At 54.7% G+C, this 14,880-nt stretch overlaps 1 protein-coding gene across 1 annotated transcript; it reads left to right on the top strand.

Annotated features, from left to right (window-relative positions):
• Positions 1 to 2,270: 2,270 nt before the first annotated feature.
• Positions 2,271 to 12,320, top strand: INSYN1 (inhibitory synaptic factor 1). The gene is made up of 3 exons (XM_049778335.1): positions 2,271 to 2,919; positions 3,252 to 3,907; positions 11,505 to 12,320. Exons 2-3 carry the CDS (start codon positions 3,749 to 3,751, stop codon positions 12,231 to 12,233), a joined length of 888 nt encoding a protein of 295 aa, XP_049634292.1. The 5' UTR covers positions 2,271 to 2,919; positions 3,252 to 3,748; the 3' UTR covers positions 12,234 to 12,320.
• The last annotated feature ends 2,560 nt before the right edge of the window (positions 12,321 to 14,880 follow it).

The following is a 14,880-nucleotide window of genomic DNA, read 5'->3' as shown; positions in this document are numbered from 1 at the left end:
CCCCCTGGCAAGCCCAGGGGACCATATGGGATGCCAGGAATCCAACAACTGTCTGTCCTGGATTGGCTGTGTTCAAAGCAAATAAATGCCCTACCACTGTACTATCTCTCCAGCCCCTTCATCATCATTTTAACATTAATTCTTACCACCTATCTACTCTGGTTTTAGACTCACTCTAAGCCAAATCCTTATCTCTAAACTTACCTTAAACTTACCCCTAACTTTCATTCAGCAAATGCTAACCCTATCCCAGACTTGATCTAATGAGACAGAACCTAACATTGATCCTTCTCCTAAATTTATTTCTCAATTTCTACCATGATCCAACTCTAACTCTTGCCCTAAATTCTAGCCCTAAAACTAGTTGTAAACCTATCCTCTTCTCTTAACCCTAACTCTAACTCTATCAGGAGACCATCTGAGATGGAGTTACTCTGGAAAGCTCCACTACTACCAAATTGGTCCCCGATATGCATCCCACATCTGCTCCTCCTCTGCCTTTATCCAACTCTGGTCTGGCGGTGCTCAGGAATCACTCCTAGAGGTGTTTGGGGTTCCATGTGGTATGCCACGGATGAAACCCAGATTGGCCACACGTAAGGCAAGTGCCTTAACATCGTATTCTCTCTCCAATTGGTTCTTCCTCCTTCTTAAAGTTTAGCCAAATTCTAAGTGCTGCCAGACTCTCCTGAAGTCTTTCCTTCCCGTGCCTGCTGCCTTTCAGCCCTCTTCTCTCTCCACTCTCTAGTCTCCTCTATGCGATACAGTGACCCTCCACCAACACAACCCCGGAGGGCTTCCTGACAAGGCAAACAGAGACCTGGTTTCACTGGGAGCTCAGTCCCCCCAGGGTCTGGCCTTGCTCTAACCTGATGTTTTCCAACTGTCACCCTCCCACCCTGGCCCCATCCTCCTAGTCTAGTGCCGTGTCACCTCAATGTATATAATGTCCCCTTAGTCATCCCAATATCCTGGGACCTTCGGGGTGCCTTATGGCTGGCCACTTTGAGAAGCATCGCTTTCCCAAGGAGCTGTCCGAGGTACTTCCCAGCGTCTGTACCAAAGCGCCAGTAGGCTGAATAATCCCAGCACCTGCTTCTGCTCTTGCTCTTGCCCCTTCACTGTTCCAGGAGTACCTGGCAGGCCCTAGCCCTGGGGAGGTGGGGTGGGAGGACTCCTACCCTCCTGGCTCTCTTATTTATTACTGCTCCTAGAACCTTCTTTCCCCTGCATTGACCACCAGCACCGAAAAGCAGAGTTTACTCTGGCACGCATCAAGCCCTCTCCCACCCACCCCGGACAGATGTGAACTTCCTAAAAAATGTTATTTCCCCTTCGGCGACTCCAACCTAGTCTAGTATAAGATCGAGGATCTCCAGAAGGAGCAGAGAAGCCCGGGTAGGCCTAACTCGTATCTGTTGCCTGCGGAACCCCCGCACCCCACCCTACCCCACCCCACCCCACCCCGCGGACTCAGAGCCTGCTCGCAGGCACTTGGCGCTCGTTCCACCGAGACTGTCTGCTCTATTTTTCCGAGTGGATCTGACAGCAGGAAAAAAAAAGAAGAAGAATCTTCGGGAGCTGGAGGTAGGGGGTCAAGGCTCAGAAAGGGGGTCTGGGGTGCGAGCAACTTAGCCGAAGGTGAAGGAGAAAGACTGGGGAGCCCCCCTACGTGGGGAAGGGGACTCCGGAGCGTCTGGAGAGGTGGGAAGGAATGGACAAGAGCAAAGTCTCCGGCTCGCTCGCGGCTCCTGCGCCCTGCGCGAGGGTCTGGAGTCGGGTGGGACCGCTATTCCTCCAGTCCCACCCGCGCAGGACGCATCTGGGCGCCCCGGGGAGAGAGACCCCCTGGCTGCGCGCTGGGCGCCGGGAGGCGTGTGTGTCGCTTTAAAAGCTCCCCCCGGCGTGCCAGGCCGGCCCCTCCGCCGCCAGCGCCGAGCCGAGCGGCACCGAGCGCGCGGGCGGCCTTGGAGCGAGCCAGCGCCCGCCTGGGCGGCCAGTCGGGCGCGGGGCGGCGGGCCGGGCCGGGGCGAGGGGCGGCGGGGCGCGCGCGGAGCGGGCAGGGCGGGGAGCGGCGACCAGCCAGGCCCGGCCCCGACCCGTTCGCTGCCTGTGGGCCCCACCGGCGGGGCGACTCCGGGAGCCCCGGGGCTGGCCAGGGCGGCGGCGGCGGCGGCGAGCCCGGTGCGCCCCGGCCGGCCAGGCCAGCGCGCCCCTGCCCCGCCGGCTCTCCGCTCGCCGCCCGCTCGCGCTCCCAACCCGTCCCCGCCGCCGCCACCGCGCCCGGGCCGCCGATCCCCGGGCCCCGCGGCCCCCCGACCTCCCCCGAGGGCCCCCCGAGGGCGACAGGGACCGGACCGAGCCGTGCCGCGGGAGCCGGCGAGCTGGACGCGGTGGCTTGCAGCTGGAGCGCGTCCCGGGCCGAGCGGGGCAGCCTTCCGCGAAGACCACCGGGCCCGGGCCGAGCCGAACCGGACCGAGCGGAGCCCAGACGGTGCCTGCTGGCTCGGAGAAGCCGAGGGTGGTGGACTCGGGGGGTCCTGGCGCCCCTCCCAGCACTGCGACTTGGGCTCACGCGCTGGGGCCGAACCGCGCCGGGCGCCCTGAACCCTCATCACCTGTGGCCAGGAAGCCCCGAGCCCAGCGGACCCTCGCTCGGTCCCCAGCCGGAGGAGGCCTGGAGGGGCTCGATAGGGCTTTATTCGGCCCCTTTCTGGGGTGCCCCGAGGCCCCGCCTCCTCCCATCGCCCAGATGTCCCCGGTGGAGGCTCTGAGAACCTCCCCCAGGCCAGGGACTCTTGGTGGGTCCAGAGAGAGGAGCCCGCCCTAAGGGAGCCCTCCAACGTCGTATTGGGGGTTGCCCCCTTTCCCTGGAAACGCATCTCCGAAGGAAGGCCGGTGCCCTCTCCCCCAGCCTCGGTGAGTCCGGTCTGGGGGACCAGGACCCAGGGGGGGCATCGTGATGGGAGGCTGGAGGCCGAGCGAGGCCTGGGGGAAGCAGCCCAGAGGGATTAGATTTGGGGAGGAGAGGGCAGGTGGCCCCATCTCTTCTCCTCTCCTCTCTGCCGAGCACTTGTGCCTCTAAAGCAGGGGCTTCCTCTGGCTGCTCTGAAGGAGGGGCTGGTGGACCATCTGCCTCCACCAGCCCTCCCCGCAAGAAATAAGGGGTGCGCGCTGGGGAGAGGCGGCAGCGCGATCTGCTGCAGCCGAGGAGGCCCGACGCCAGGTTCTCGCTCTCTCTCTCTCTGCAGGGGGCTGTCCTCCGCCAATCCTGCGCCCTGCCCGGAGCCGCCCACTGCCGGAGCTCCCGCATCTCTGGAAGACCCTGCCCCAGCTGGTGTCAGATGCACCCCAGGACCTCTTGCCTTGGCAACTGCCCCGGAGTTTTATGGTCTGGCTGCGCCTACGCCCCTCCCCAAGGGCGTCTCTTACTCCTGTCATCATCCCTCACCTTTGGGTCATCCATCGGAGGTTGCTGTCCAAGGCACTTTGAGCCCTGAAGGCCCCACTCCCTGCCCGCCTGAGTCCTCACCTTGATCCTCTCTGCCAGACTTTTGTCTGCCTCTGGGTGTCCCAGCACTCCCCACCCGGAGGCACTTGGGCCGGGTGAGGGCCACCCAGGGCCAGGGTGGGCTGGGGGCCGTTAAGATGTGGAGCGCTGCCCAGCTGAGGGGGGCTCCGTGGAGGCAGACACAGCGAGTGCCCGGCAGGGGGGAGTATGGGCAGGCCTGTGGCCACGTGGTAAAGGATGAACATTCGGGGCGCCCCGGACCTCGGGCAGCCCACCGAAGACCCCAGTAGTGGCGGTGGAGAGCGGGAGCGGATCCGACAGCGCATGAAGATGGTCATTGGGCAGCTCGAGGGCATCTTGCGGGAGCTCAAGGAGGTGGCCAAGGAGCTCCGGGAGGTGAGTGAGGGGCTAGGCCAGAGGGCCCTAGCACCAGCTTTCTGGTCTCACCCACACGTCGTCATAATAGCATGTCTCCCTGGAGACCGTGTGAGCATGAGGTCCCTTCCTCCCTGCGATCCTTTGCCCAAATCTGCTCCACCAGAGACCTGCCGCAGAGACCTTGTCCCAGGTCTGTGTAGCCTGCAGGCGGTGTGTGGTGGGCCCCAGCGCCTTCTTAGCACTCAGAGCTACCAGGAGGCCTGTTCTCCTGGAACCTGTGCTTCCTTTCACCCTGAATTCCACCCCCCCCATATCTGACTCGGTCACACAGGGTCCCAGGAGAGGGGGCGTGTCTCCTTGGAAGCGGTCCCCACAGCTCAGAACGCTCCTCAGAAATTACACAGCCACTCAGAAACCCCAGTTCCTGGAAAAACTGAAACCACCTCTGACCTTGCCACCTGCAATGGGAATAGGTCTGTGCCTTGCTAATAAGGATCAGCATCCTTGAGTGTAGAGATTGGGGTATGATTCACCCCACCACCATCTTTCTGAACACATGGTGTTGTATTGGGTTGCCTTGGCAAAGTCAACCAGAAGCTCTGGAGTGAGGGTCTGTCTTCTACTGTATCAGGGATGCCCAGTCTCCTTAGCACTCCCTGCCATGCACCATGGGACCTGTGAGGGACACAAGGTCTCAGTCCTGCCCCCAGGGCTGTGTTTGAGCCCAGAATGCATGACCAGTGGTTCTGAGCCGCTGGTCTGAATTTGTCCACGGTGTGTAGTTACAGCAGTCAGGTGGTCTAGAGGCACATTTTAGCTCCTTGTCAGCCACACCCCTGCTGAGACTGAGGGGCAGTGATTGAACCAGAGTAAAGGACTCCAGCTCTTCCCAGCCTTTCTGCATTAGGGGATGAATGATGGGAGTCCCCAGAAAACAGAGAGGGGTGAGGTGTAGAGGTGATTGCAGGAGTTGTGTACTTGAGGGAGTGCCTGGTGGTACCTGTCCCTAGTCCCCCCTCAGGAAGTGGGTGATGTCATTCCAGGTAAGGAGGTAAGCATGCATGCTTGGCAAGGATCTGGGCTAAGAATGCAGTTTAGAGATCAGAGGACCGTCACTCCAGAGCAGCCTCAATCCCCAAAAGCCAGAAATTCCTCCTCCTTTCCTCACCACACCCCCTCCTAGCTTATTGCACATTTGTTTCATTCCATCAGGACCATAGGAACTGTCTACAGGCTCAGGCTGGGCAGAGGCCTGGCACTTTGCCTTTGCAGGCCTGCCTGGGAAAAGCCAAGAGCTACTCTTAAGCCTGAGTGCCCACATTGCTCCAGTCCAGAACCAACTTTCAGGGAAGCATCTTTCGGGCCTTTGAGCCCAGACCCCTCACTCCACAGCCTCACCCCCACTAACCCAGGAGAGCCTTGTCAGTTTATTGCTGAAGAAACCAAATCTCATAAGATTGGTTACTTAGCCTACCAGGACAGAACTCTGCCTGGAATTTGATTCCAGATGGGCTCCACATGAATGACCCCTGCATTTTGACAGAATCCTCTAGATGATTCTGAAGATCTTACTAAAGTTCCTCTCCTCCATTCTATTTTTTTTTCTTGATTTCTGGGTCACATCCAGCAGCGTTCAGGGGTTACTCCTGGCTCTACGCTCAGAATCACTCCTGGCAGGGTCGGAGAACCACATGGGATGCCGGGTTTTGAACCACCATCCTTCTGCATGCAAGACAAATGCCTTACCTCCATGTTATCTCGCCAGCCCTTCTCCTCCATTCTTAATATCCTCATACACACAAACACAGTCCCATCCTCAAACAGCTCTTCACCTCCATTCTCAGATCTGAAGCCCAGCCAGAGTCTTGACCAGGTTAGAGAAACATGAGTCCAACCCCCTACACACTCTATGTGCCTATGTGCCTCCACTAAAGACTTTGGCAGGTTGATATGGCAACCAGAGTCTACCCCTTACTGTGTCACCTGCCTGCTGCCAATGGCACCCAGCTGGGGGGGGGGCAGGCTTCCAGCTTTCTCACCCCCCAGCACAGCAGGGTCTAGACCTGGGTGATAGAACAACAAGCAGATAAGGCTACTGGAACCTGGCATGGGGTTTATCTAGTACGATGTCTCCAAGTTGTAAAGGCAGGATTTGTTCTGAGCCAAGGCTGGAAAAGCCCTGACTCCTGGCTCCAAGTTCCTGGAGAGTTGGGTACAGGCTCTTCTAGTCTGTTGATCATTGTAGACTTGTTTCATCACAGGCACTCATGGGCCCAAAGCCTCAACTTCCTTATCCTACCCCATGTCCTGAGTAGTACTCACTTGGGTGTCTCTCCAGGAGTGCCTGGGATGTGAGAATGAGGTGCCTGGAAAAGGCATGACTGCTTGCAGAGGGGCAAAGGCAGCAGAGAGAAGGGAGCCAGCAGTGCCCCCTTCTGCTGCCTTCCCGCCTCAGACACCACTTGTCATCGTGGCCCTTATCTTTGCTTCTTGAGCAGAAAGATGAATCTTGGCCTTAGTCCACTTACCTCTAAAATGGGGGTAATACTGAAGCACCTTAAGGTACTCTTAAAAGGATTTGGGGGAGGGCAAGACAACACACTATAGTCCCTAGAGGACACTGTATTTCTCAGGGGCTCACATCCCCCACATCTTGTCTGGCTTCATCCTCTTCCATAAAGACAAAAGGGCACAAGTTTGGCCCTGTGATGGGAGTCAGAGAGACTGAGGAATAGAAGTGTCAAGAGCTGGACTTGTGCCATAGAGGGATGTGACAGTTGATTGTTCATTGGCCCTCATCTCCCAGGTTCCCCGCTTCTCCAGACTCTCTAAGATCCCTTCAACATACTGTGACTTATAATATGGAAAAGCCATAGAACCTGAGTGCGAGCAGTATGCAGTCCTGTTCCAGCCATGTCCTAGCTGTGTGACCTTGGCAAAGTTACTTTCTTTTCCCATCTGCATAGAGAATGGATGAACACATTTAATTTTCCGCATCCACCTCGGCCTTGCCCCTGGAGTGGTTGTGCAAAGTACTTAGGATGGGTGTCAAGTGAACTGTCTCTCTTAGCTAGAGTCATGAAATGCTCTCCTACTGGCCTTCAGCTTATGTTCCCCTCAGCCTTATTCTTGGTTTTGGTTTTGGGCCACACCCAGGAATCACTCCTGGTTGACTCAGGGGACCTTATAAAATGCTGGGAATCAAAACCAGGTTAGCTACACGCAAGGCAAAGGCCCTATCCACTGTACTTCAGCCCTCAGCCTTGTTATTAAAAGACATGTTGAGGTCTCAGCCTTGACCAAGGAGTTCAGAGCTGTAGCCTAGAGTTTCTCTCCTACAGCTCCCAGCAGAGAAAGAGGACAGAAAGTGGCAGTGATGTGAGGAGCAGAGGGTCTCCACTAGGATGAGTGAAAACCCTAGGCCAGGGGGAGTGAGGGCACAGGCTGGGGGACTAGCCAGAGTGCAGGTCTGTGGTGGAAGTAGAAAGGCAAGCTCAGGCCAAATGGGGTTTCAGGGTAAGAAAGTCCCCAAGGTAGATGAGGGGGGCATCCCAGGGGAAGCCAAAGCTGAAGCAGACCTAGAACGTGGGATTTGTGAGAATCACACATGCTGTCCAAGAATTGCTGAATAGGGAATATGGCTCCTGAATGTCCCTCTTCCCCACCAACCAGAGTCTCCCAGGATCAGAGTGAGGGCCCATTCCTTGCCATCCCCAGATGCTGTGCTTACCTTCAGCTGATGCTCAACACTCCCCTCCTTCTCTCCAAGATGTTTCTCTGAAATATAGTGGCTCAAACATACTCATAACTGTTGTCTCCCATGCCTTCTGCCACTAATGAGCAGGACACCACTTGGGGTGCAGTTGTTCCCTTGACCCCCACACTCAGGAGGGTAAAGCAGTGGACACAACCCTTCTGCAATTTGCGGGGGGGAACCTCTGGAGGATTCCTCATTTAATTTTCCTGGGGAGCAGGCCTGGGGACATTGCCCAATTAATTGGGCATTCCCGTGGGCAGAGTGTCGAGGCAAGCCCAGAGCTGTGCAGGCAAGAGAGGAATATGACTGAGCTGGAAAACGGGAGGATGAAGCAGTGCTGAAGTGGGTCAGCGCCATCACCCACAGCTCAGCAAGAACCAACGGATTTTTCCTCCACCCCCCTCCCGCCCTTTCCCCCCTGCATTCTCCTCCTCTGGGTAGACTCACCAAGCTCAGTGGCCAATTAGGCCAAATTGCAGGCTGAGAGTCATGAATCACAGTCCACTCCTGCTCCCCCCCTTCCCAAGTCCACAGCCCCCCAGGAAGGCAATAAATAACATAATCACAGAATTAAAAAATAATCAGTGGTCATAAATAATGCAGAATTTCCAGTTATGTAACCAATTGCTTGGGGCGCTGGGAGGGAGGGAAGAAGGTAATGGCCTGTCAGGAGAGGTGAAAGGGCTAGAGATAAAGAAGGATGGGAATTGCAGGTTCTGGGGCTCTCTGCTGCTCAGTCTTGGATGTAGGGTCTAAGGATGTGCTTTCCTCAGAGGGGTGGGGGGGCTCCTTAGGATGCGAAAGCACCCAAGCTGGAGTTTGTAGGATGGACCAGGGAAGTTTGCAGAGAAGTAAGTCCCTCTGTCTCCATCCCTGCTCCCTGCATCTAGGGCCTCAAGTGAGGTGTAGTGTTTCCAGGCCAAACAGCATGAGATTAGTCAAGTGGGCAGATGGGTCAGCATGTGGAAATGCAAGCAGTTCTGCAGGTTGGAGCTTTTGTGGAGCCCTGCTCTCCACCTCATGGACCACAGGGTAGGTTGGGAGGTCCAGGAGCCAGAGTGAACTCCTGGGACTGTGGCAGTGTGTTGGACTGCTGACTTGGAGTAGAGAATTTGGCCTGATTAGGGAGAAGGTTGCATTCAAGAGACTCTAAAGTTTGGGGAGAAGGAAAGTACTGGAGGCTAAGAGACTGTTGTATGAGATGAGGTGGGAACAGTTGTTTAGGCAGTAAGGTGAGGTAAGGCCATCATCAGGACAAGACCTGGGACCCCATCAGGTTTACTCACAGCCCTCAGCCCTGGCTCTTTCTCTGCTTGAGCTGTTGAATCTGTTCGCAGGTGCCAGGACTGACTTCCAGTCTCGGTTCCAAGATCCTTCGCATCTCTGGGGTTCAGTTTCTTTATTAGCAAGCACAGGAGAAGTGGGAACTCAATAGAATCAGAAATCCTTTCTGACTTCAAGCTTCTGATTCAGTGATTATTTATTTATTATTTATTTATTTTTTGTTGGTTTTTGGGCCACACCCAGCAGTGCTCAGGGGTTACTTCTGGTTCTGCACTCAGAAACCACACCTGGTCAGCTCAGGGGACCCTATTGGATGCTGAGGAGCAAACTTGGGTTGGCTGCATGCAAGACAAATGCCCTACCTGCTGTGTTATCACTCCAGCCCTGTGTTTTATTTTTATGGTTCCTTTTCTCTATTCTCTCCCCCTCTTTCTTTCCTTCTGTGTATATAATTATTCTTCTGCACTCTAAGACAATCCCAAATTACATGTAGATGAAATGATGATTAAATATCAAAGAAATTACAGATTTCAAGGTCTCCAAAGCAGGGAAGCAGATAGCAGGTCTGCCTGGCATCTTCCATCTCTCCACTCCCGTCTCCTACCCCCAGCCACATGAAATAAGGCACCAGGGTATACTGATGTGTACTGGCCATGGCTTTGCAAACAATTTGGGTGTTCATGGCACATCATTCCCTGTCTGGTCCTCATGTAATTGAAGTGGATGTTACTAGGTGGCCTGGGCAGGTTCCTCTGTGTACCTCTGTTGGAATCGCTTTTGTTTCTCTTCTGCTATACTTTAGGGACTATAAGTGCTTCCCTTGTGCTGAGTCTAAGGAAAACTAGACTGACTTGTTATTTTGCCACAGGCACTGGAAATGTCCCCATCAGACTGTCCTTCCTACTGTCAGGGGTTTGCAACAGATATGGACCTATGTGCTGCAACAGCAGACATTGGTGATCTATAATGTCCCGCATGTTTGGCTCACCATAAGTCATTTAGACTTCATCATAGCCCCTGAAGTGGGTTCCACTAGAATAGTTGTCCTTTCTTGAAGCTGCTTAAGCACAAAGAAGTTGAGTGACTTGGAAAAGGCCACACAGCTTGTAGAGAGACCAGAATTGCACCCTTGAGGTAGCTGCAGAGTGCCTGGTTAGCACGTACTTGATTTGCTGACTCTGACTTGAAGAAACATGTCTGTGTCTGTTTAATCCCTGTCCCTGGGGTGAAGAGAGGAGTATCACCCATCTGAAGGGGAGGAGACAAGGGCTCACAGAGACTAGAATCCAGGCCAGAAGCAAAGAACAAGATGGGCTGCATGTGGGGACCCTGTGAGCATGGAGGCAAAAGCCAAGAGCAGGGGCAGGTGGCCAGGTCTGGAGGCTTTTGAGTTGGTACTGTCCACAGCCCAGTCTTTGTGGGGCACTTGGAGCCCAGTACCCTCCTAGCCTGGCCTTGGAGTGTAATGTGGAAGCTGTGGGATACCCCTACTTGTACCCTTGGCCCCACTGGCAGCAGCTCAACAGCTCAAGGGCATCAGGTAGCCTAAAGTGAAGATGGATCAAGGTGCTTGGTTCAGGGATAATGCTACCTTCTTGGGAAGTATGGGAGAGAGACCCTCCCTGGCACCCAATGGGAACAACTAAGTCAAAACGCCAGAGGAAGGCTTATGCATCTGAACTGGCCTAGCTCTAGGCAGGCCCCTTTGGCCTTGCACAAAATCTCAGCAGCAGTCCCCCATAAGGTCATGCATCTGTGCAGGGGTTGGAAGGTTGAGTCTCAGCCCCCATGACTGGCATCTCAGCCATCTTCAGTATGTCAGCAAAGCATGGCAGCAGGCAGGAGAGGGTGAGGTCTGTTTTCTCTGTCCATGGACCCCATTTACATGGACTTTTCACAGGGGTCACGAAAGCCAAGTGGGAAGTCAGCTAGGTGGTGAGTGCAGAGGAGGACCAGACACTGGCATAGACCAATTTGTGAACAGATTCGAAAGCTTCTGTCATTTCAGTTCTCCAGGCCAAGGGTTTCCTGTATCCCTGTTGAGCAGGGAAGCAGGTGGGACCTTCACAGGCTCTTTACTGTACCCAGTAGGCTGTTTCCTGCCATTCTGACAAGCCAGGTTGGATCAAGGATTGGAGAAGAAATTAGGTGGGATGGTGGTGGAAGGGGAGAATGAATTGGTGTTTGTGTCCTTAGATTCTGATGGACCATCCACACACTAGACTAGAACATTCTAGAAAATCCAGTCATCCTTCTCAGGGTCACCCTAATCATCTCTTCTCCAAAGATGGGGATGCCACCCCTCTTGGCCCTTTTTGAATGACTTATGCCATCCAAAGAGCATGAGGACTACTTGGGATAGTCAAGCATGTGGATGGATAGAATGTGTAGCTGGAAGCCATGTTGGTCCCACTGCTTCCTCCTTCATGATGCAAATAAACCTGTACCAACAGACACAGGGACCATTGAGGGGGCCCTCAGCAGATGGAATCTAGTAAGGGGGTAGCACAGAGAGATCCTTGGCCTCTCCAGGCCCCCACCTGACTTCTCATTACTCTCCCTGAACCTGGCCAGGTGGTGAGCCAGATCGACAAGCTAACCTCAGACTTCGACTTCGAACTCGAGCCGGATGATTGGACCACGGCCACTGTGAGCAGCACCTCGAGCAGTGACAAGGCGGGAGTGGGCGGCCCCTTCGACCTGCCACCCCTGGACTTCGTGACAGCAGACATCCTCTCAGACAGCTGGGAGTTCTGCTCCTTCTTGGATGCGTCCACGCCCTCAGATTCCGTGGACGGCCCGGAGTCCACGCGTGGGCCAGGCGCCGGCCCTGACTACCGCCTCATGAACGGGGGCCTCCCTGTGCCCAATGGGCCCCGCGTGGAGACCCCCGACTCCTCCAGCGAAGAGGCCTTCAGCGCTGGCCCACCCAAGGGCCAGCTACCCCAGCGGACCCCGGGCACTCGGGAGAGGGTGCGGTTCAGCGACAAAGTACTCTACCATGCTTTGTGCTGTGATGATGAAGAGGGGAATGATGACCAGGTGGAGGCAGAGGAGGAAGAGGCAGGCCTGCCACTGGAGCCTCCTCACAGAGAGGACCGTGCTGGGCCCCTCAAGGCCTCCACAGCCTCCAGCAAGCCCAGGCGCTCTCCACTGACTGGCGGTCGTGCGGGTTCCTCCTCCACCTCTGAGCAGCCCCGCAGGGTGACCAGAAATAGCAGCACGCAGACCGTGTCGGACAAGAGCACACAGACTGTGCTCCCCTACACATCCTCCAGACAGAAAGCTAGGGGCAAGAACTAAGGGCTGGTGGGCCCGGGGTGGGGATATAGAGCTATAAACATCTATATTTAAACATGCAGTCATAATAAAATTTTAAAATGCTAAAAATCTGACCCCAAAGCTTCTGCTGGGCCCACAATAGGCACCAGCCGGCTTACAAATTCTGCCAGGAGCTCATAGTGGGGAGGGAGGGACCTGTAGGCTGTTGGGACACAACATCTGCAAGGGGGTCCACGGAGTGCAGCCTGAAGAGGCCACAGCACAGCTGATTGAGAGAGAGTCCCATTCAATGGGACTGGATCCTTCTGCGCCAACACAGATTTGCACCACACTGACCCGAGTGCATTCATGACACCATAAAGGGAGTGAGATATCTCCAGGCCAGAGAGGCTCAGCTTGGTGTCCTCGCACCCAGACGAGCCTCAAGCACTTCTCATCCTTCCCACTCTAGCCCTAGTTCCCTCTGGGGATCACAGCCTGGGCAGAGACCCAGCCAGTCCCGGCTTGCCCCTGAGCTGACCTAAGATCAAACTAGAAGCAGGGCCACCTGGAACATATAAAATAAAGCCACAGAGAGAGCCCCCCCCCCCAAATATCTTCACCATAATTCTGAGGACCCCTTCTTTTTTTTGTTTGTTTTTCATTTGGAACCACACCTAGCAGTGTGAAATGGTTACTCCTGGCTCTGCACTCAGGAATCAAGCCACAGAGAGAGCCACCCCCAAACATCTTTGTAGAATCAAATAATTAATGATGGTAGTGGATGGAGAAGGAGGCCTTGGTCCTTAGGCCCCGGCCACGTGACTTCATCCCCCATGAACCGGCAGGTCTGGGGTCCAGGAAAGCGACGGGTATTGAACTCACTCACAGGCAGGCATCAGGAAGCATCAGCTTTATTCATCCCTATCCACCACATGTGTGTGGCCTACATCATAACCTTTCAAGCATTCAGCCATTCTAGGCTAGCCCTGCATCTTAACTCCTTTCAGCCATCTCCCTTTGACCTCCATCCTGGTCAAAGACCAAAAGAGGCAAAGACCCAATAGCCAGAGAGCCCAGCAGGGCAGACCCACCTAATCCCCTGGCTCAAAGGCTTATGTACCTTTTCCAAGACCCCTCCCAGGAATGGGCGGGGTCTTGCAGGTAAGGTCACACATAATATCTGGTTCCCAAGACCCCTCCCAGAAATGGGTGGGTCTCAGGTAGCTACACCTAAATCCAGGGTGGAGTTACAATCTTCACCCTAATTCTGAGGACCCCTTCTTTTTTTTGTTTGTTTTTAGTTTGGAACCACACCTGGCAATGTGAAATGGTTACTCCTGGCTCTGCACTCAGGAATCATTCCTGGTGATACTCTGGGGACCATATGGAATGCTAGGGATCAAACTTGGGTCTGCCGCATTCAAGGGCACACTCCCTATCTGCTGTGCTATTGCTTCAGCCTAGAGGGTTTCATCCTACTCTGATTCTATTCTTCTTGTTTTGCTCTGCGACCTTGACACCACTAACCCCACTGCCCTGTTTTAGATGAGCCAACAGAGTCAGTAGTTTTTTGAGGCCCCAGGGCTTTGGGGGGATAAGCAACAGAAGGGCAGTTTCTGAATCTCCTTGGGATAGGAACCCCAAGTGTGGGCTAGAGATAGTGTGGAGGTTAAAGTTCTTGCCTTGTATCCAGCCATCCTCAGCTTAATCCTCAGCACCCCATGTGGTCCCCAAGCCCCGAACCCCCAGGAGCGATCCCTGAGCATAGAACCCAGTGTAAACCCTGAGCTCCACTGGATATGGCCTAAAGCCAGCCAACCAAAAGAAAAAAGATGTATGGTTTAGTTTCATTGGTCAGATTGTCACACAGTCACAACCACGTTGGACAGGTGACCCCACTTATCTTCACCAGACTTGACAAGACAGCCACTCTGACTACCCACTCCATTTTCCAGTGAAAAGATGAGGATTTGGAGAGGTTACAAATGATTGAGATTCAGGGCCGGAGAGATAGTAGAGTGGGTAGAGTGCTTGCCTTGCACGCGGCCAACCAGGATTTGATCCCTGGCACCACGTTTGGTCCCCTGAGCACCACCAGGAGTGATAACTGAGTGCAGAGTCAGGAGTAAGTCTGGAGCCTTGCTAGGTGTGACCCCCAAAATATGTGGACCACAGACAAAAAGATTGAAGTTCAAGGTCATGTTACCTATGTCCCTTGCCCCAGGAAGGAGCATATGGCTCCTGAGTCTGGTGCTACTTCCTGTAACTGTGATCATGGACAGTTCATAACCTCTCTGAGCTCATCTGCCTTAATAAAAATGGACTTCATAGCTTTTACTGACCGCCCAGCTGCTGAGGGTGAGTGACAGGTAAGACCATTGGGTTCTGGCTCAGATAGATGGCAGTGTATTCCAGAGCAGGAAGTTCTGAGGATGTTGGGGAGGATCCTTGGGTCCCTACTTCACCTAGTCCCCTCTGGCCTCCAGAGGAGGGGTATGGCTGCAGCTGGACCCCTGCCCCTAGCACAGAGGCAAGAACAGGACAGAGAGCCTGTGCCTCCTGCAGCATCTTCTAATGAAGTTCAGATTACCATTCCACCAGCCCTTTCAGGATGGGTCTCCTTTCCGCAGGGGTCTCAAACTTGCGGCCCATGGGCCGCAAATGGCCCTCCGTACAACATTTTGTG

This window comes from Suncus etruscus, chromosome 1 (genome assembly GCF_024139225.1).
Source record: "Suncus etruscus isolate mSunEtr1 chromosome 1, mSunEtr1.pri.cur, whole genome shotgun sequence".
Taxonomy (NCBI): Eukaryota; Metazoa; Chordata; class Mammalia; order Eulipotyphla; family Soricidae; genus Suncus; species Suncus etruscus.
This window is presented reverse-complemented; position numbering and strand designations above follow the sequence as displayed.

What these genes read in the sequence shown, in the direction of transcription:
- INSYN1 (XM_049778335.1), top strand. Translation starts at nt 3,749, where the DNA reads ATGAACATTCGGGGCGCCCCGGACCTCGGGCAGCCCACCGAAGACCCC. An exon ending in TGGCCAAGGAGCTCCGGGAG is followed by an intron (nt 3,908 to 11,504) that starts GTGAGTGAGGGG and finishes GAACCTGGCCAG; the next exon opens with GTGGTGAGCCAGATCGACAA.